This window comes from Salvelinus alpinus, chromosome 6, assembly GCF_045679555.1.
Source record: "Salvelinus alpinus chromosome 6, SLU_Salpinus.1, whole genome shotgun sequence".
Lineage (NCBI taxonomy): Eukaryota > Metazoa > Chordata > Actinopteri > Salmoniformes > Salmonidae > Salvelinus > Salvelinus alpinus.
This window is the reverse complement of record NC_092091.1, coordinates 26,574,292-26,597,477: the sequence shown is the minus strand read 5'-3', so window position 1 is coordinate 26,597,477 and position 23,186 is coordinate 26,574,292. Positions and strand designations below refer to the sequence as shown.

Here is a 23,186-nt window from a genome sequence, read left to right as displayed (position 1 = left end):
AATTTTCCATTTTACTCAGTAGATAAGTAATTATCTAAACTGCACCGCTTACAATTGTGTGTTATCTGAGGAAAATGTACATTGATATTTATCCTATTGAGAGATTTTATTGCAAGGCTACTTCAGCCTGGCTGTATTTCAATTGGGGAACATTTCTGTGCTGTTTACTAGAAATTACTATTTGTTTTACTATTTCAGTGTTTTTTTATTTCATTTGAGACAACAGCTCACTTGCAACCTTTTAGCTTTTCGTGATGTCTTCTGACCATTTAGAACATTACTTTTTGTTTTACTCCAGAGTGATACTTTTGTTCAGATATCTATATTTTTTAACAGAGATTGACATTCCTCTATTTTTCTTGAGATCAATTTATGGAGTTATGGTGTTAAAACATTTCTGTGAAAATGGGTGTTCTGAGATATGCTTGATGTTATTACCATTACAGTGCATTAGGTATTGTTTGTCAGGTGGTGCCCGCTTCAAAACTAAGCTATGAATCTTTGAGAAAGAGTCTATTGTTGGTCTTTGTCACAAAATCCTGGGTTAGAATGGGTTAGAATGTATTAGAATGTATTTTTTATTTGAAAAGCACAGTTTTGGTTTTTGATGTAGGCCAACCTTAAAAATAGAATATTGTACATTTCACAATGTTAAGACAATTGGAATGGATTTTGTCAAATGCTTCTTTTTTGTTTTTTGTTAATTAAACTGTATTCAGTTCAATCACAGTCGTGATCAATGTCCATGAAATCACATCAGTGTACAGAAGATACCATGCAGGCATGACATGCTGGGTGCCATAGTAATAGTTGGTCCAGGGAATCTCATTCTCCAATAGGGTGGAGAATCAATGATGTATATAATCATTGGTTGGTCCTCGGGCTGTCCGTCATCTCGTGGCTCTGAGGTCCTAGTAACGTTGGGGACTTGTAATGGATCAATGTGATCTGGGGAGTGTGGTGAAATCCTCTTCCTAAATAGTAAACTCTATTCTGCGGTAAAGATGGCGGCTGCAGAAGGGGCGCGCAGTGGCCGGAGCACGGCGAAACAACCCTGAAGGGTCCATATTTCGTAGAAACTCGGACGTGGGGGACTGAACATTACTGCCTCGAGATCCCACGGACCGTTGGCAGAGAGTTTTCAGTGACTTTTGCTTTATTGTTTGAGACAAGGTGGGTGGGTTTCACCGATACTAGCTATCGAGCTAACGTTAGCGAGATAAGCTAGCTAGCTAGGACGTCGGGTGGAGAAAAGGGTGTCGAGGAAGACTATTCGGAACAGGCCGCTCCACAGTCGGGGGATGTGAACCAGGAGTGTGCAGGGTTGGCTAGCTTCGTCCCGAACATCTTTACAACGAACACCGGGGATGGGACAACAGGTAGGCCGCGTCGGTGAGGGGGCTTCAACAGGACTCCAACCGCCACCACCGCAACAACACCCGGGCAAGGGGAACAGGGGAAGTGCAGGGAGGAGACCCCGGGAAGTCAGCAGTACCGGAACGGCACCAGGCAGGGTTGCTGCCGTTAACGTGCCGGACCCAGCAATTAATATATTCACCCAGCATTCAGGTAGGAGAAGACACATAGTATTATAAAATTGTTTATTTTATCAACTGGTATGTCAAGTAATAACGGTAACTAGTTAGTCAAACTGATTTATTTAGCGGGTGTTTGCTAGTTAGCTAACGTGCTAACTAGTTTACTGCTAGTCAACTCGGTGTCCGACTACGACATCGTAGCGGAAATACAAGAACTTGCTATCATCAGTGACAGCTCTAGTTGTACCGTTAGTTAGCTTATGTTTGCTAGTTATCTTGATTTCTAGGTAAGTGTAGCTAGTCAGTGCTACTACGAACGTGGATTGTGTTTAGTTATTCTGAGACAACAGAGTTGTCACGAACACGGTTCAGGACTGGAACAGCTGCAAGGAACAAAAAGGACCGTTCACGTCTATGACGACCTGGACTCCGAGTCCGAGATGCTTGTTAAACGATGATCTCTGCCACCCGGGATGCAGTGGCAATTCCACTCCATTAACTCACTATTGCAGCCACAACAATACCACATTTCAGCCTGGAGTGGTTTTCAAGTATGGTATTTTACAACATAGCCCACTCAACAGAAAATTGTTGTGCAAAGTAACTTTGAATTATGTTTGTGTAACAAACTATAATCCAACATATTCCTTGAGGATACTCATTTTCATAGATTGTAATTAAGGTACTAAAATACTCACTGTGCTCAACCTTGTGATGTAGTAGTAGTGCCCCAGTGGCAAACTCACATTGGTGTTCTAGGAGGGTCAAACTGGATAGATATACAGTACCAGTCAAAAGTTTACACACTCATTCTAGAGTCTTTCATAATTTTTACTATTTTCTACATTGTAGAATAATAGTGAAGGCATCAAAACTATGAAATGACACATGGAATCATGTAGTAACCAAAAAAGTGTTTTAAAAAATCCACATATATTTTCGATTATTCAAAGTAGCCACCATTTGCCTTGACAGCTTTGCACACTCTTGGCATTCTCTAAACCAGCTTCACCAGGAATGCTTTTCCAACAGTCTTGAAGGAGTTTCCACATATGCTGAGCACTTGTTGGCTGCTTTTCCTTCACTCTGCGGTCTAACTCATCCCAAACCATCTCAATTGGGTTGAGGTCGGGTGATTGTGGAGGCCAGGTCATCTGATGCAGCACTCCATCACTCTCCTTCTTGGTTGAATGGCCCTTACACAGCCTGAAGGTGTGCTGAGTCATTGTCCTGTTGAAAAACAAATGATAGTCCCACTAAGCGCAAACCAGATGGGATGGCGTATCGCTTTGCAGCAATTTGACCATGAAGGCCAGATTCACACAGTCTCCTCTGAACAGTTAATGTTGAGATGTGTCTGTTACTTGAACTCTGAAGCATTTATTTGGGCAGGGGTAACAGGCACACCTGTTAACTGAAATGCATTCCAGGTGACTACCTCATGAAGCTGGTTGAGAGAATGCCAAGAGTGTGCAAAGCTGTCATCAAGGCAAAGGGTGGCTACTTTGAAGATTTTCAAATATAAAATATATTTTTATTTGTTTAATACTTTTTTGGTGAATACTTGATTCCAAGTGTTATTACATATTTTTTTTTTCTTCACTATTATTCTACAATGTAGAAAATAGTAAAAAGTCAAAGTCTTGAATGAATGGGTGTCCAAACTTTTGACTGGTACTGTACGTACAGTCATTATGCCTCTATCTAGGCCTGCAATGTGTCAATGGCACAAAGGATTTAGTCAAGGCTATCAGTAAGGATCTTCATATGGTGAAACTATTACATTTAGTCAGCGAAGTCCTGCTTTGAGCCACTGTAGAAGTAATTGCCGTTGTGTATATGTTATCGAGTTCTGTAAGACCATTTAAGGATGCATTGTTACAGAAGTTGAGTGTTATTATTCTGTGTCTGATGAAGATACTGTATATCCATCCACAATTGCAACAACTATCCAGTCTCTACTGCTTCCGTTGAGCTTTGCTTTACCCAAGGGAAGGTCAGTCAGTCTTGCATGGAATCAGATGTGATGGGAATGGCGAGAGTGTAAGGCTCGTCTAGTAGTTGTTTTTTCAGCTCTCTGCACAGGGGCAAAGTGAGACCTGTCACATCTCCACAATGAACCTCTTCAGCTGGAAACGCAAACCTGCAAAGTGCACACTGTCTGTACTTTCAAATGTCCAAGTGTCCTTTTTATAACTGGATGTATAGCCAAGTGTTGAAAGGCTATTACCTTGTAAACCCTCACAATATAATGGAAGTATGAAAGCATTTGTCTGTGCAACTCTCTCCTTGACCGAGCAGGAGCAATTCTAATTTAAGCCTATTCTATATGATGCAGTTCTATCCTAGCAGTGCCACTGTTGGGTAAAAGTATTGTGTTGTGAAACCATTGGGCCATGGGAGTAAAGTCAGCACTATCTGTCGAACATGGTTTTGTCTATTCATAGGATTTGATCCCTTCACATCTGGCTGAGTTATGTCACCATGGCTGATTCTAAGGAAGTTATTATTTTTGCAACAAAGCCCATTTCCTCCTTTTCTTTAGTCCGCAAGATGATTTGGCGGTTCTTCCTGGGTAATTCCACGGTGATGCTTAGACTCCAGATTTTCTTTTACTTTAAAATGTAAGACAAACTGTCTTTCTGTGCCGTCATTCTGTTAGCAATCTTTGCATCTCCACTGTTCTTCTAGTAAATTACCACAGAAAATTTTACAAACACATGAAGTACTCCTTGTGCATAGTTGTAAAGTTGAACTTTGTATTCATTTTGCATCATTCTGTTATTGTGGAATTGCCCTCCTCCTTTAGCCGTTTTGGGGTTGTTAGTGTTGAACAGTTAGTCCTTTGTATGGTTTGTCAGTTGTAAAAGGCCTAGGCCAATTGTTTCCCCAAATGAAAGTACAATGACATCATGTTGCGTTTGATAACGTGGCTACTTGAGATGGATGCCTCAGTCTGTGACCCTTTTGAGGTTTGTGTAGTACGTGTACATGTATTTTTGCCTGAAGGAAGTGATTCACTGTGGGGACGGACACAAGTTCTTCTGAATCAATGGCCTCTGCATCTCCCTTTCCCAGGCAAGGCAAGTTGACTCAGCTTGTCCCTGTTGGCCCACAATGCCATTTTGGTATTTCTTTATTATTTATTCATTGTCTCCGGCCCTTACAATAAGTTTTTTTGCAGCGTTATGAAAACCAAAGCCTACGTTGCAATTTGAAGCTGAAGGTAATGGTATCTTTGTGATAGGGAAATATGAAGCTCAAGAAGGCTTGCATTCCCCCTAACCACATGACTTTAGAGTGCTCACTCAGCGTAATGCTCTTCTGATCAAGTGAACTTTTATGGCGCTTGTGTGGAATATGGCCTCTTATTTGGCTTTGCTTTGGGCTCTCGCTCGTTTGCAGAATTCACAGAAGTGATGATTTGGCTATCAAGCCCATAAACCGTTCAGCAGGTCCAGGTCGAGAGCAGGTTTCATATACTTGATTAGGAAATGGGCCACATGTACAGTGCATTTGGGAAGTATTCAGACCTCTTGACTTTTTCCACATTTTGTTACTTTCCAGCCTTGTTCTAAAATGGATTCAGTCGTTTTTTCCCCCCCCTCATCAATTTACATACAATACCCCATAATGACAAAGCCAAAACAGGTTTTTAGAATTTTATTTCCTTAAGTATTCAGGCCTTTTGCTATGAGACTTGAATTTGATCTCAGGTGTATCCTGTTTCCTTTGATCATGCTACAACTTGATTGGAGTCCACCTGTGGTAAATTCAATTGATTGGACATGATTTGGAAAGGCACACACCTGTCTATGTAAGGTCCCACAGTTGTCAGAGCAAAAACCAAGCCATGAGGTCGAAGGAATTGCCTGTAGAGCTCCGAGACAGCATTGTGTTGAGGCACATATCTAGGGAATGGTACCAAAACATTTCTGCAGCATTGAAGATCCCCAAGAACACAGTGGCCTCCATCATTCTTAAATGGAAGAAGTTTGGAACCACCAAGACCCTTCCTAGAACTGGCTGCCCAGCCAAACTGAGCAATCAGGGAGAAGGGCCTTGGTCAGGGAGGTGACCAAGAACCTGATGGTCCCTCTGACAGAGCTCCAGAGTTCCTCTGTGGAGATGGGAGAACCTTCCAGAAGGGCAACCATCTCTGCAGCACTCCACCAATCAGGCCTTTATGGTAGAGTGGCCAGACTGAAGCCACTCCTCAGTAAAAAGCACATGACAGCCCGCTTTGAGTTTGCCAAAGGGCACCTAAAGGACTCTCAGACCATGAGAAACAAGATTTTGTGGTCTGATGAAACCAAGATGAAACTCTTTTTGGCCTGAATGCCAAGCGTTACTTCTGGAGGAAACCTGGCACCATCCCTACGGTGAAGCATGGTGGTGGCAGCCGCATGTTGTGGGGATGTTTTTCAGCGGCAGGGACTGGGAGACTATTCAGGATCGAGGGAAGATGAACAGAGCAAAGTACAAAGATCCTTGATGAAAACCTTTTCCAGAGCGCTCAGGACCTCAGACTGGGGGCTAAGGGTCACCTTCCAACAGGACAGCAACCCTAGGCACACAGTCAAGACAAAGCAGGAGTGGCTTCGGGACAAGTCTCTGAATGTCCTTGTGGCCCAGCGAGAGCACGGACTTGAACCCGATTGAACATCTCTGGAGAGACCTGAAAATAGCTGTGCAGCGACACTCCCCATCCAATCTGACAGAGCTTGAGAGGATCTGCAGAGAATAGGAGAAACTCCCCAAATACAGGTGTGCCAAGCTTGTAGCATCATACCCAAGAAGACTCGATGCTGTAATCGCTGCCAAAGGTGCTTCAACAAAGTATTGAGTAAAGGGTCTGAATAGTTGTGTAAATGTTGTATTTCAGCAACAACAAAAAAATCTACATTTGCAAATTCCAAAAACCTGTTTTTGCTTTGTCATTACCGGGTATTGTGTGTAGATTGAGGGGGGGGCAAAACAATCTAATCCATTTGAAAATAAGGCTGTAATGTAACAAAATGTGGAGAAAGCCAAGGGGTCTGAATACTTAGCGAATGCACTGTATTTAACAACATCTGCCCATGTCCATGACCCCTGATACATTTAAGCTGATTTGCATTAGTGATCAAATTGGATTAGTCAAATCCACTTTTCTATATCTGCAAAGGCCACAACAACCAAAATAAGTCACACCGTACTGAAAATAGTTTAAGGCAGCTGTGAGATTTACACTTAATGTCGTAATGTATTTTGTTGACTTTCAGTTTAATGCATTCAGTTGTACAACGAACTAGGTATCCCCCTTTCCTTTTATGTAACTAGGCAAGTCATTTAAGAACAAATTCTTATTTTCAATGATGGCCTAGGAACTGCCTTGTTCAGGGGCAGAATGACATATTTTTACCTTGTCAGCTCGGGGATTCGATCTTGCAACCTTTCGGTTACTAGTCCAACGCTCTAACCACTAGGCTACCCACTGCCCCCTTTATCTGGGTGACTGGGTCCTCTGCCCTACCTTGCATGTCACCCAGAGTTGCTTCCTTCAGCCACTAGAAGGAGCTCAGTCTCATAATTTTCAGTCCTATAGATGAAGGGCAGTTGTGTTAATTTGCATGTTTAAGAGGGTGTGTGTTAATTTGCATGTTTAAGAGGGTGTGTATTCTTTTGCATTCAATAAAGCATATTGATTATGGCAGTGGGGTGTGTGTGTGTATATATATTCTGGGTTGGTTGCTTCATGAATTATTCATCCTTCCTCTCTCTCCATGTGCTTGACTGGTGAAAGCATGAGGCTGGAGACTAAAGGCAGCATTTTAATCCTGGTTCTTTTTGACTGCATTAACAATGCACAGACCCTGTCCTTCCCAGTATATCTCATTCTGCTCTCATTAAACACAGGATTAAGCAAAGGAAAGGAAGTGATTTGAGTCGACTCATTGCTGCTGTTGCAGATGCTGACGAAACCTCCCACGTGCGCTCTGATACTCACACACCTACCGGTATATCATGTTACTGAGTTTGTTTACACTACAGAATGGCAAGTTATTTACTGTCTCTTCACTCTCTTGTGAAACTTAGTATAAGTTCAGATATAACATGCTGTACATGGTGGGAAATTAACTTTTTGGTCCATTAGCAACTGTAACAGGTAGATACAAAAATCTACCAGCCACTCAGATTTTTTACCAGCCAAAATATGTTTTTGGCATTATTACACCAGAAATCACAAGTAAATGATGAGCATGCCTTGTAATATTTCTAAAACAAAAAATGTATTACTAGTAGGAAGTCATTTAGTATATTGCTCAATGCTTTCATTTTTGTCACCGAAGTCTTTTAACCATGTTAAAATAAATAATTTGAAACAAAAGTGAAACAGTTCTACAACTTGAACGTCAAGAATCAACAAAGTGCCTGCCCTGCCACAAAATGCTGAGTGATAAGGCTTATTTATTTTTATTAGTTCAGGACTCTAACGCCGACATTTTTTACAAGGAGTACATAAGTTATTTAGTAGCACACAAATACATTTAGGAGCACAATTCAGTTATTTGAGTCTTGTAATGATAAGAAATTACAGTAAATTACTAAGATTTTTGGACTGTTCTATGCTCAGTCAAGCACAATTTACCCCCAAATATTTGAGTCATTAGGTGAAACACAAATGTTCAGCTGCCCCTTTAAGAGGTGGGCCATTACTGTAGTAACAGAACTCCTTGTCTGTCAGAGATGGTCATCTCTGTCTGCGCTACCAGCAGACAGTTGCAGTAAACTCTTAACTAATATTGAAAATAACCTAGCATGTGAACAAAACTATGTAACTAGCCAAGAAACATGAGGACAAAGTTGCACTTTAGTAGCCTTTCTGGTCAATTTGACCAACTTTTACATTTTGGCCTTTGGATAGTTTTTTGGGTCGGGGTGGGTGCAACGCCACTGCTTATAGCTAAGTATAACAGAAAATAAATGTCATGTGTCAAATTATATCCAGCTCAGGGCCACAGCAATGCATTTGGTTTGCTAAGTGGCTAGATGTCAAGATCAAGCTTCTTGGTTACAGCAGAGACATTCAATCCCCTCCTGAATCAAGATCACTGTTGCCTAAAATTGTTTTGTGCGTCAAAAAAAACGCTTGGACGGTATGAAAATCTGGATACTGCCCAACCTTACCGCCAATGCCAAAATCTACCCGCATTTGGTGTTTGGCAAGTGTTCATTTCCCTCCCTGATGCTCTATGAATGTTATGAGGGTACTGTTGGTTTTCCATGTGGAGGGACTGGTCTATTGGACTGCTGTTTGGTGTTGATTGGGTTTCAGGACTTGGCCTGTGTTATGGCTGACTGCTCTATCAGTGCTTATCTGGAGATTCAGGCATATGACTTGGACCCTTCTACCTCAGCAACTCTAAGTCTTTCCACCATCACACTCATCCGAGACTCTGTTCTCTCTGTGCCCAAAGCTCAGCTCAAATACTTAATTTTCATTCCCTCTACTTGTTTGCTTTATCTTTCTCTCTCTCGTTCTCTCTCTTTGTATCATTTTAGTGGAGTTGAAATTGAGCACTGCTTTTGCCCGGTATAATCCTCTCTGTCTTCCATCTTCTTCCCCTCCGGTTTAATCACACACCAGAGTCAGCATTAATCTGGCACTTCGTGGCGCTGCCAGGGTTGTCTCTATGCTCTCTTGTGTTGAGCAGCGGGGGTGAGACCAAGGAGCTCAGCCACAGAGAGGGCCCATTTCTCTCAATGGACTGGGATCATTTGCCCCATTCAAAGAGAATGTTGCAAGTCACAGAGTGGCTAACTCAGATGCTATCAAAAGCCTTTTTGATACTGTGCCTTGTGCTGGGCAGATTGGGTGGCCAAGCCCTGCATATGGAAGCAATGAGAAGGTACACAGAGCTCGCTGAGATTACAATCACAGGAACATGAGACTCACTGAAGTCGGTGTAATCCTCTTCAGCCAGGCCTGAATCCTCATGGTCATTCCAGCAGTCGCACAGTTAAAGGCTGCCTGTCCTCTTTCCTACAGTTGCAGTTATGGGAATCATTCTAGTTAGGCAACGCTACACTAACTGTGGAGAAATATAACAAATGGCTAATGGAAGACCAGCGGCTTCTGTACACTGCCGTACAATTTTCGTAATATCATGCAGTCTATTAAAATTAATTATATATATTCTCTGCCACAGGTACCGCTTGTTCCTGTCAGGCTAATTTGTCTGGACTGTGATGCAATATCTGTATACCATTTTTCTTTCTAACTGATGTAATCATCTCTAGGCTTGCATCTCTACATCACACAGAATGCTCTCTCTGGTCTCTCCAGAACAGTGCCATGGTGAAAAACTCACCACGCTGTTGTGTCAACCTCATTAAGACTAGAAATTTCAGATTCAACACTTTTACTTGGAGATAAACTCCTTATCTCAACACAGACATGTTTTTGCAAATAAGTGTAGATAATGAAGTATGGCCAACTGTTGTCTGAGAAGCTCTTAATAACCTTTCTGGCGCAGGCGTTCCGCAGGCGACCCACCTCGACAACATCCGGTGAAATTGCAGAGTGCGAAATACAAATTACAGAAATAGTCATATTTAACATTCATGAAAATCCAAGTGTCATACATCAAAATAAAGTTTAACTTCTTGTTAATCCAGCCGCTGTGTCAGATTTCAAAAAGGCTTTACGGCGAAAGCACACTATGCAATTATCTGAGGACAGCGTTCCGCATACAAAAGCATGAAAAACATTTTTCAACCAGGCAGGTGCGCCACGAAAGTTAGAAATAGCAATATAATAAATGCCTTTTGAAGATCTTCTTCTGTTGGCACTCAAAGGTCCCAGCAACATCACAAATGGTCATTTTGTTCGATAAGTCCTAATTTAAATCCCCAAAAACTCAGTTTAGCTGGCGCGCTTCATTCAATAATCCACCGGTTTCCCTCCTTCAAAATGCATACAAAATGAATCCCAAAAGTTACCAATAAACTTCTCCAAACAACGTTTATAATCAAACCTCAGGTACCCTAATACGTAAATAAACTATACAATTTAAGATGGAGAATCGTTATTGTCTTTACTCCGGTAAACAACAAAGAACGCGCTCTCATTCAGGTGCATGAAAACACTACAGCCAAAATGGGAGCCACTTAGAAAAACTACATTCTAGCTAATTTTTCCAAAAACAAGCCCGAAACTCTTTCTAAAGACTGTTGACATCTAGTGGAAGCCCTAGGATCTGCAATCATCTGGGAGGATTTTGCCTCATAATAAACATGACAGCCATTGGAAACAGTGGTAGGCTGAAAAATATATTTCTTTGGATGGTTTATCCTCGGGGTTTCGCCTGCCATATCAGTTCTGTTATACTCAGACATCATTTTAATAGTTTTAGAAACTTCAGAGTGTTTTCTATCCAAATCTACAAATTATATGCATATCCTAGCTTCTGTGCCTGAGTAACAGGCAGTTTACTTATGGCACACTTTTCATCCGGACGTAAAAATATTGCCCCCAAGCCTAAAGAGGTTTTAGCCTCTAGGGGATGTGGGATGCTACCGTCCCACCTGGCCAACATCCAGTGAAATTGCAGAGCGCCAAATTCAAAAACAGAAATGCTCATTATAAAAATTCATGAAACATACAAGTGTTATACATCGGTTTAAAGATTAACTTCTTGTTAATCCAACCGCTGTGTCAGATTTCAAAAAGGCTATACGGCGAAAGCAAACCATGCGATTATCTGAGAACAGCGCCCAGCAGACATTATTACAAACAGTTAGCAGCCAAGAGGAGGAGTAACAAAAGTCAGAAATAGCGTTAAAATGTATCACTTACCTTTGATCTTCATATTGTTGCACTCCGAAGACTCCATGTTACACAATAAATGTTTGTTTTATTCGATAAAGTACCTCTTTATATTCAAAAACCTCCGTTTTGTTCAGTAATACATTGGAACAAAGCGCGGTCACAGCAGACAGACGGAAAATCAAAAAAGTACCATAAAAGTTCGTAGTTTGACATGTTTCTATGTTTTATAATCAATCCTCAGGTTGTTTTTGTCATAAATAATCAATCATATTTCAACTGAGCAAAAGCTTAGTCAATAGAAAAGGAGAAACAAGAAAGGCGCGCTCCCGGTCACACGCTGGACTCATGTCTGGAAATTTCCACTGTCCACTCATTGAAAGTACTGTTTCTCCTTAATTTTTCAGAGTAAAATCCTGAAACAATGCCTAAAGACTGGCCACGTGTTGTGGAAGCCATAGAGATTGTGAACTGCATCATGAGTCTTTGTATGGTGGATAGGCTTTCAATGGAAAAGTGATATTTCAATATAATAGCATTTCCTGGATGGATTTTTCTCAGGTTTTCACCTGCCATATCAGTTCTGTTATACTCACAGACATTATTTTAACAGTTTTAGAAACTTCAGAGTGTTTTCTATCCAAATATACCAATCATATGCATATCCTAGCTTCTGGACCTGAGTAGCAGGCAGTTTACTTTGGGCACGCTTTTCATCCAGAATGCTGCCCCCTACCCTAGTGAGGTTTTTAAGGCCATTTTATAAGTGAACCAGAGAAAATGAATATGGATGTAAACATTACCCCGGGTGAATTGTTGGAGGACATCAATCTACAAAATGGGAAACCTCCTTTTAATGATGGATTCCTAGTGGAATCTTATAGACACTTTCGTCCCAAATTGCTAAAGCCTATGTTACTTATGCTCACAACAGTCTAAAGCAAGATAAACTTCCCCATCCAGTATGGAAGGATCCCCATGATTATGGATTGATACTGAAAGAAGCTTCTACGCCAAAGAAGTTGATGCCAAGTTATATAAAGGGTTGATTGAAACTCTACCTGATGGTTCAGAACCATGTAAGGGAAAAAATGGGAAACGGATCTAAAGGAAGAAATTGAGGAGAAATGTTCATACCTGCTCCTACAACCTAAGACAAACTACTGCAATTGAAGATAATTCATAGGACTAAATGTACTCCCGCCAGAATGTATGTTATGAACCCAGAAATGTCACAAAAAGCACAAAGGAACCCTATTACAGTGCATTCGGAAAGTATTCAGACCCCTTTTTCCACATTGTTACGTTACAGCCTTATTCTAAAATGCATAGAATATTTTTTTCCCTCATCAATCTACATACAATGCCACATAATGACAAAGCAAAAAACGTTTTTATTTATTTTAAATGTGATTTCTTAAAAAAAAAGAATGTGTTCAGACCCTTTACTCAGTACTTTGTTGAAGCGGCTTTTACAGTGATTACAGCCTAAAAAATTATTGGGTATGACGCTACAAGCTTGGCACACCTGTATTTGGGGAGTTTAATACATTTTTTCTCTGCTGATCCTCTCAAGCTCTGTCAGTTTGGATGGGGAGCGTTGCTCTATTTTCAGGTCTTTCCAGAGATGTTAGATCGGGTTCAAGTCCGGGCTCTGGCTGGGCCACTCAAGGACATTCAGAGACTTGTCCCGAAGCAACTTTTGCTTTGTCTTGGCTGTGTGCTTAGGGTTGTTGTCCTGTTGGAAGGTGACCCTTCGCCCCAGTCTGACATCCTGAGCACTCTGGAGCAGGTGTTCATCAAGGATCTCTCTGTACTTAGCTCTGTTCATCTTCCCTCGATCCTGAATAGTCTCCCAGTCCCTGCCGCTGAAAAACATCCCCACAGCATGATGCTGCCACCACCATGCTTCACTGTAGGGATGGTGCCAGGTTTCCTCCAGATGTGATGCTTGGCGTTCAGGTTTCATCAGACCACATAATCTTGTTTCTCATGGTCTGAGACCCTAACGTTAGCTGGCTGGCTCTCTAGCGGACACTTCGTTTCCCAGAGTTGTTTGCTTTTCTAGTTAGAGCCTAAGTTAGCTAGCTAACATTGAACCTGGTTGGTTAGCTCCCAGCACTGTGGGCATTGTTGGCACTTTGTAAATTATTTAACTACAGAACGGTAGCTGGCTGGTTCGTTAGCTAAAGCTACGTGACGTGTGTACAACGCCTGTTGACTGAATATGGCTGGTGTCAAAGTCTCCAAAAAATATAATTTTCTCTCTATTTGATATGAATATGACTTGACCTATTAAGACACTCAGTTCAATGCATGCTAGGTTTCTCCTGCCACTCTATGTCAGGATCAAACAATGAAGGAATGAAACTGAGTTCTAGGCTAAGTTGATTTTGAATAACCCCAAAACATGGGAGTCCTAAGGTAATAATGAGAGAGCGATAGAAAAAATAAAGCAAGATATAAAAATCGAATGAGAAATTTGAACAAGCCTTACAGATGAGCAAAGCATTATAAGACAAAAATGATGCATGCATACGAGGGCCGTAAAAAAAATCCCTCACCATTGCGAACCAAACAACCAAAGGCCTAATCTTACTAATGGAAATATCATAAAAGCATTAAGACAAATTAAAGTTATTCTAATAGTGTTCAATGTCCTTAAGTTGCAGCTTTAAAATGGGAATAATTATGAAAGTCTGAGTAAATATTTTAGGCCACAAGAAGTGAAATTGAGCAAACAATACCAAGGTGGAAAAATCAAATGAGTCAGAACAGAACTTGGGCTACTACAGCTGAGTTTATGGAAGAAATTATGCGTAGTTGGCCTAGGCCTATTAACATTTTATTCTAGCTATGTACAACCTACCTAAAATGCATATAGTAGCCTAATAAGAGGGGAGGATGAGGCAAAAATGTTATCCAGTTCTGAGGACCGCTGAGTTGCTCTGCATTCCATGATTTACAATCCATCACAAGATGCACAGCCAGCGAGGCTTGTTTTAGCACAAAGATAGGCCTTTTACATACACTTAGGTTGGAGTCATTAAAATTCGTTTTTTAAACCACTCCACACATTTCTTATTAACAAACTATAGTTTTGGCAAGTCGGTTAGGACATCTACTTTTTGCATGACACAAGTAATCTTTCCAACAATTGTTTAGACAGATTATTTCACTTTGTATTCGGTGTATCACAATTCCAGTGGGTCAGAAGTTTACATACACTAAGTTTACTGTGCCTTTAAACAGCTTGGAAAATTCCAGAAAATGATGTCATGGCTTTAGAAGCTTCTGATAGGCTAATTGACATCATTTGAGTCAATTGGAGGTGTACCTGTGGATGTATTTCAAGGCTACCTTCAAACTCAGTGCCTCTTTGCATGACATCATGGGAAAATCAAAAGAAATCAGCCAAGACCCCAACAAATTGTAGACCTCCAAGTCTGGTTCATCCTTGGGAGCAATTTCCAAAAGCCTGAAGGTACCACGTTCATCTGTACAAACAATACTACGCAAGTATCAACACCATGGGACCACGCAGCCGTCATACCGCTCAGGAAGGAGACGCGTTCTGTCTCCTAGAGATGAACGCACTTTGGTGCGAAAAGTGCAAATCAATCCCAGAACAACAGCAAAGGACCTTGTGAAGATGCTGGAAGAAATGTTGTACCGGTTTTCTATATCCACAGTAAAACAAGTCCTATATCGACATATAACCTGAATGGCCGCTCAGCAAGGAAGAAGCCACTGCTCCAAAACCGCCATAAAAAGCCAGACTACGGTTTGCAACTGCACATGGGGACAAATATCGTACTTTTTGGAGAAAGGTCCTCTGGTCTGATGAAACAAAAATAGAACTGTTTGGCCATAATGACCATCGTTATGTTTGGAGGAAAAAAGGGGAGGCTTGCAAGCCGAAGAACACCATCCCAACGGTGAAGCACGGGGGTGGCAGCATCATGTTGTGGGGGTGCTTTGCTGCAGGAGGGACTGGTGCACTTCACAAAATAGATGGCATCATGAGGGTGGAAAATTATGTGGATATATTGAAGCAACATCTCAAGACATCAGTCAGGAAGTTAAATCTTGGTTGCAAATGGGTCTTCCAAATGGACAATGACCCCAAGCACACTTCCAAAGTTGTGGCAAAATGGCTTAAGGACAACAAAGACAAGGTATTGGAATGGCCATCACAAAGCCCTGACCTCAATCCTATAGAAAGTTTGTGGGCAGAACTGAAAAAGCGTGTGCGAGCAAGGAGGCCTACTAACCTGACTCAGTTATACCAGCTCTGTCAGGAGGAATGGGCCAAAATTCACCCAACTTGTTGTGGGAAGCTTGTGGAAGGCTAACGTTTGACCCAAGTTAAACAATTTAAAGGCAATGCTACCAAATACTAATTGAGTGTGAACTTCTGACCCACTGGGAATGTGATGAAAGAAATAAAAGCTGAAATAAATAATTATTTCTAATATTATTCTGACATTTCACATTCTTAAAATAAAGTGGTTATCCTAACTGACCTAAGATGGGGAATTTTTACTCTGATTAAATGTCAGGAATTGTGAAACACCTTAGCCAAATACATTTAAACTCAGTTTATGTAAACTTTTGACTTCAACTGTATATCTCTTTTGTGCCACAGCTCCACCAGAGTGAAATAGGTTATTCGATAACATTTGGCTCCATCAAATATATTTAGTCAATGTCTTGATTCCTCTCGTCTCTCCCATAGCTTGTTTTTTTTGTGTGTTGTGGGGTGCTGTAATCCAGGAAAAAACTGACTGGGATAGTTTCTCAGGAACAATGATCCTCCCCCTGCAGTAATGCTGTTGAACGTTGATTATATAGGAAGAAGATCCGAAATATTGGGCCTTTATAAAATCTGAATTTCTTTGCCTGATTCCATTTAGTTTTTTCCCAAATTCCATTTTCTCTTTAGTTTTTCCAGATTTCAGTTTTTCAAACAATTTTAAGGTTTTCATTCTCAAACACATATAGAACACAGAAAAACAACGAAATTGGATGTTCTATTTAAGTCCAAAACGATGCTTAATAAAACCACTTTTGGCTCCACACCAGAGTCACCTTATATGAAGGTCCTGTTGAGCAGCTGATTTTCTACAATGTGGTGTGTTCGTGCAGGGCTGGAGCAAAAGCCTGCACACCCAGTAGCTCTCCTGGACTCTCCTGGCGGATGGTTGGCCACCCTGCAACATTAGTTACAACCAAGTACTTTTTATGTCTTCATAAAATAATTCCCTCATTCAATGACCCAGGGATCATATGGCTAAGGTTTGCGAGGTAGGTAACTAAGATGTTTAAGGTTGAAATGTTCAGGGGAGATCTTGACAGCATTGTAGTGACTTGTCAATTAAGCTAAGAATATTTTTGAACTTTGTCAGAATTAAATTGTCAGTATTGAATAGAGGAGTTCTAGCCAATGTTGACCGTTTGAGACACTTTTACAACCAGTGTATGCACCATTGGTATCATCAACTGCGTGCACCTGCATCAACTGTTAATATGATGGTTGTGGTTATACATGAGTGCCGGTGGAAATGTATTTTGGGACATGACAATGACATTTAATACATGTTAAATAACCAGTCAAACTACGCTGTTTTGAGTCTATACTGAACAAAAATATAAATGCAACATGCAGTCATTTCAAAGATTTTACGGAGTTACAGTTCATAAAAGGAAATCAGTCAATTGAAATAAATAAATTAGGCCCTAATCTATGGATTCCACATAACTGGGAATACAGATATGCATCTGTTGTTCACAGATACCTTAAAAGAAATGTAGGGGCGTGTATCAGAATCTGGTGTGACCACCATCAATGGCTGTGCGAAGATAATTGGCGGGACCTGGAACACGCTGTCATACACGTCGATCCAGGGCTTCCCAAACATGCTCAATGGGTGACATGTCTGACTATGCAGGCCAAGGAAGAACATGGACATTTTCAGGAATTGTGTACAGATCCTTGCGACATGGGGCAGTGCATTATCATGCTGAAACATGAGGTGATGGCGGTGGATGAATGGCATGATAATGGGCCTCAGGATCTCTCCACGGTATCTCTGTGCGTTCAAATTGCCATCGATAAAATGCAATTGTGTTCATTTCCCGTAGCTTATGCCTGCCCATATCATAACCACAACGCCACCAATGGGCACTCTGTTCACAATGTTGACATCAGCAAAACGCTTAACCGACCTGCTGCCAAATTCTCTAAAACTATGTTGGAGGTGGTTTGTGGTAGAGAAATGAACATGACATTTTCTGGCACCGGCTCTGGTGGACATTCCTGCAGTCAGCATGCCAATTGCATGCTCCCTCAACTTTGGACATCTGTGGCATTGTGTTGTGTGCCAACTGCACATTTTAGAGTGGCCTTTTCTTGTCCCCAACACAAGGTATTCCTGTGTAATTATCTCTCGCTTTCTCTCTCACTATCTAAGCTGCTTCTCAGGCAATTTTTTTTTATTTCCCCCAGGCAAGCAGACAAGTGTTAAAGTTGAGCCCTGACATCAGCAGACCACTTTTTGAGGTCTGGGAAAAATTGAAAAAATTGGGATTTTGGGATGTAGTTATCCTTTAATGCAAGTGCGCACCAGAAAGAGACTTTTGTTTGGTTCACCATGTTTATGTAGCACTCGTGATTGCAGAGTTTGCACAACAAATGACCACTGGATTGATGTAAATAATCATGTTATTCTGCCAGGTAGGCATGGGCTACTTTGTAGTTAACATTTCAATTGAGAATGTTTTTGGGAAAGCCTTTTCATCTCCACCAGAAGAAGGTTATCATTAGCATCATCGCTAACGGCTACACAAAGTGTAGACATACGCGCGCACCGCACCACACACACACACACACAGGGAGGCATTCCTGTGCCGTTTCAGAAGGTTGAAGGAAAATACAAATCGCCAATGCATTTTGTTCATGTCATATGATAACTTGGGCAAGTTAATGCTTTTTCTAGTAAGTTCAATACATTTTTTAAATATTGTTGAATTCCGTTTTAAATGCCGTCTGAATTTTGTGATTCCATCGGTGTTTTACCGCAACACAGATTTTATTGGGCCCTAAGAATATCACCCCATCCGATTGGGCAAGACCCTCTCCAACCCTATGCTCTCTGTCTGGCTGTCTAAGCTGGGCCTCTCCTGGGATCTGCTGGATCTTGTCCTTGTGGTGTATGATGCCAATTATACCACACCCTTCTGCTGCGTCACACAGCCTAGCGCAACGCAACTGTAGACTACTGCCAGGCCCAGACACATACTTCAGTTTCTACAAAGTGAGTGGACCAATGAGCGTCACACATTACATAATAAGGGTGCTCTTCAAGTTTTTGCATTGAACAAAACAAGAGCAGGCACATGCCAAATGTTTTGACTTCCTTAATTTTCCACTCTTCATTGTTTGATTTGGACATAAACAACACTAACTTAACATTGTGCACGATTTCATTTAGGCAGTGGCGTGCCTGGGGCCTGGGCCTTCAGTGAGGTCTTACACAGTCCCACCCGAATTAATCCACCTCTTACTACCATCATTATGATGCCATGGCTCTAGACACTATACATTTAGACAGAAACGCAGTATAACCAGGAGTTGCGTCACCTTGAAATTGACAAAAATTGACATTTTTGGGTAAACAGTGTTTACTCAAAAACATGACACAATCAATGAGTCTTTTCAATATTTCCCTATTTTTCTTCACCTTTTCATTGTGCAGCTCCGTTGCCCGGGTGTCCCCAAAAGTTTTCAAAAGCACCATTGCTTGTAAGTGCCCAGCCGTACTTTGGTGTCTCGTTGCTGCCTTGGTTAGACAACTCAAGTTTGCAAAGCCAGTGTGGCTCCAAACACCAAATCGATCACTTGCAAATAATAGGCATTCCCAGCAGTACAGTTTGCAGTGCTTCTCGGAGCCTGTGAGCCATTGATAGCGCTCGTAGTTGGAACTTTGAAAGTGGTGAACGAACCCCTGTGACAGGCTTTGTAGCGTCGGGCGACCTCTCCTTATAATGTCTAACTTTTCTTGAAAAGTTCGTCTTGAGAATGGCGTTATAATTATATCCTCGACCAAATCGATATCTAATCCTCCTTCCGCCATTGTGGGTTGAAAAAACAGCTTAGTAGTATGCGAATTAATTCGTTTATCAAATTCAGTTTCCTAATTCTGATGTTCTGCATAGACCTGCCCATAGGACCTGCCTCTCAATATTGGTAATCCAATCAAAAGACGTGCACGCACGACGCCTGCTAGCTGGCTCCTGTGTAACACTGGAGCCAGCCAGCAGGCGTACAATAGCCAACTCTAAAGCTGATTGTTTGACACTAAATTTTCATTTCCATTCACTTTAAGCTACAAGCGCCCACACTGTTGATTCTGAAGGCCTGAGGGCAGATTTTAGACCCCTGGCAACACATGATGGCTGAATATGATTGGATAAAAGATCTAACATAAAGACCAGCCCTCCAAATCTCAACCTGGGGCTGGAAGCAGTGCAACCAAGAGGAAAGCTATGAAATGAAGAGTATAACTCTTACTCTGGGGAATAATTTAATACATATTTGTGGGAAAATATATATTTTTTAAAATTATATTCTGATGATGTTTAGGCCAGCAGAGAAGGCCTTGCTGGCCCTGACGGCCCACCACTGCATTTAGGCAATAATAGTCTGTTGCGTTTTGATTTTGTTTACCTTGGATCAGACTCAAACATCAATAGGAACATCAGTCAGTCTCGGTATGGAATCATTTTCAGCCTCACTCAACTATCAAGTGCATCCAAAATGTTTAAAGGAAAGGTGAGGCATAGCAGAAGGCCTTCCTGTAGTCCAGTGTTTCCAAACTCCAGTCATCTGGTACCCCCAACGGTGCACACTTTTTTTGTTGTTGTAGCCAATGCCAAATTAACCTGATACAACTCATTCATCAGGTGGGCTTGTCCAGGGCTACAACAGAAATGTGTACTTTTGGGGGTACACAAGGACTGGAGTTGGGTAAACACTGCTCTAGTCCACTACAGATAATTATGTAGACCACCACTTACTGTGTTGTGAGCAAGCCTGGGAGGATGCACTTACTCTACATTAACCAATTAAAGGGCTGTGGTGGGTAGGCAGAGGGCTAGAGGCCCATTATTAAAATGTCTGATTTACAGGCCATTGCCCAGTCTGTAATTTGTGCATGCTTAGTGGAGCATGGCTAAATGAAAGATACATGGCGTTTCCCAGCACCCTGGCGTCTCATTATTTGCTCACTGACATTTATGGGACCAGGATGTAGATGGGCAGGGGGGTTGAGGGGTCCTGCCAGTAAGGCCTATTAGCGCCACTAAGGTGCTGACCAGACCGTAAGGGCTTTGGTGCTGTCCTCTTCCATTATGGTTTGCACAACCACTACCACCACTATAGCTACTCAGAGCTGTCTGCATCAAACTTCAGCTGTTCATCCTTATCTGCCTGATTTTAGGGAAAGTTGTTAATCAATTATGTCAATCTTGAGTGTGTGTTTCCTGAATGTGTAGGCTAAATTAAATAGTTGGGTGATCAGTGTTTAAGGAAAGTTTCATCATTAGCCAGGGCTCAACATTAACGCTTGCCCGGGGCAAGTGTTGTTGTATTGGAGGACAAATAGATTATCGATATAAGTTGTCCGAATGGACAAGTAAAGAAGAAGAAAAACACGCAAAAATCACTGTCAAACAATTAGATTACTCCAATCATAATTGTATCAGTGTCCTCCTGGTGCAATGGTTTGCTCCCTGTCCTCCCAATCTCTGCTGAGTGCATCAGTATAATTATTGTAGGCCTGCGTTGAAAGGCACACTCGGGTGCGAGATGCGTTGTTGATGATAATTGCCAGTGAGCTGGAAAAGCCATGCTCTTTGTGTGTGTACGAACTAAATAACCAGCCAAACTACACAATATACAGTCTATATACAAAAGTATGTGGACACCCCTTCAAATTTGTGGATTTGGCTATTTCAGCCACACCCATTGCTGACAAGTGTATAAAATCGAGCACACAACCATGCAATCTCCATAGACAAACATTGCCAGTAGAATGGCCTTACTGAAGAGCTCAGTGACTTTCCACATGGCACCATCATAGGATGCCACCTTTCCAACAAGTCAGTTTGGTAAATTTCTGCCCTGCTGGTTGACTGGGGTAGCTCTAAGTGCTGTTATTGTGAAGTGGAAAAGTGTAGTAGCAACAACTCAGCTGCGAAGTGGTAGGCCACACAAGCTCACAGAACGGGAGTGCTGAAGTGCATAAAAAAAAAAAAAACGTCTCTCTTGGTTGCAACACTTACTACCGAGTTCCAAACTGCCTCTGGAAGCAACGTCGGAACAATAACTTTTTGTCTGGAGCTTCATGAAATGGGTTGGTGCTGACTTGTTGCACCCTCGACAACTACTGTGATTATTATTATTTGACCATGCTGATCATATTTGAACATCTTGGCCATATTCTGTTATAATCTCCACCCGGCACAGCCAGAAGAGGACTGGCCACCCCTCATAGCCTGGTTCCTCTCTAGGTTTCTTCCTAGGTTTTGGCCTTTCTAGGGAGTTTTTCCTAGCCACCGTGCTTCTACACCTGCATTGCTTGCTGTTTGAGATATCAGCTGATGTAAGTAGAGCTATATAAATACATTTGATTTGGTTTCCATGGCCGAACAGCCGCACGCTAAGTTCACCATGCGCAATGCCAAGCGTCGGCTGGAGTGGTGTGAAGCTCGCCGCTATTGTACTCTGGAGCAGTGGAAACACATTCTCTGGAATCACGCTTCACCATCTGGCAGTCCGGGTATGATGAGGCTTTCTCCTGGCATCAGCCAAACCCAGATAACTGCCCGAATACGTAGTGCAAACTGTAAACTTTGGTGGAGGAGGATTAATGCCCTGGGGCTGTTTTTCATGGTTCGGGCTTGGCCCCTTGTGGCTGAATGGAAGCAAGTCTCCACAGCAATGTTCCAACATCTAGTGGAAAGCCATCCCAAAAGAGTGGAGGCTGTTATAGCCGTAAAGGAGGGACCAACTCCATATTAATGCCCATGATTTTGAAATTAGATGTTAAACGAGTGTCCACATACTTTTGGTAATGTGGTATTTTGAATTGGCTATCTCTCAAGTTAACCATTTAGCTATTAGCATGTACGATGTCCTAAAATAACTTTCCACCGGCACTCGTGTATAACCGCAAATGGCCAACACGCCGTAGTTGATATGGGTGCGCAGTTGATGAAACCAATGGAGCATACTCCGGTTGGAAAACCGTCTCTACAGTGCTCAAAATTGGCTAGAATTCTGGCCATGTAATTCTGACAAAGATTTTTTTTTTTTTTTTTTAATAGCCTAATTGACAAGTAACTCCGATGTTGTCAAGCTCTCCCCTGAAAACTGAATATTTTGTCTTACAAATAAATGAACATCTTAGTTGGCTACCTTGCCACCTTAGCCATTTGGTCCATGGTTCATTTTTAATGAGGGAATTATTTTAAGAGACAAGTATTTGGTTGTGATTGTAATGTTGCAGGACAGCCAACCCTCCTCCCGGAGAGTCCAGGAGAGCTACTGGGTGTGCAGGGTTTTGCTCCAGCCCTCAAACACACACCATTGTAGAAGAAAAAATCAGCTACTCAATAGCACCTTGATAAGCTGACTGTGTTTGAGCAGGGTTGGATAAACAGCCTGCACACCCAGTAACTTTCCAGGTGGAGGGTTGACAGACCACATTATATTGTAGCCTATCAGTGCAGTATTTTACTTTGTGGATGGTTAAGTGCCTTAGTCAAGGCCACAA

General features: G+C 41.8%; 1 protein-coding gene across 1 annotated transcript in view; it reads left to right on the top strand.

Moving 5' to 3' along the window:
• Nucleotides 1-560: 560 nt before the first annotated feature.
• Nucleotides 561-23,186, top strand: part of LOC139578463 (tyrosine-protein kinase ABL2-like) — a 38,328-nt gene continuing 15,702 nt past the window's right edge. The window contains exon 1 of the mRNA XM_071406088.1: nt 561-1,569. Coding sequence (XP_071262189.1) covers nt 1,368-1,569 — 202 coding nt within the window. The 5' untranslated portion in view covers nt 561-1,367. The remainder of the gene's footprint in view (nt 1,570-23,186) is intronic.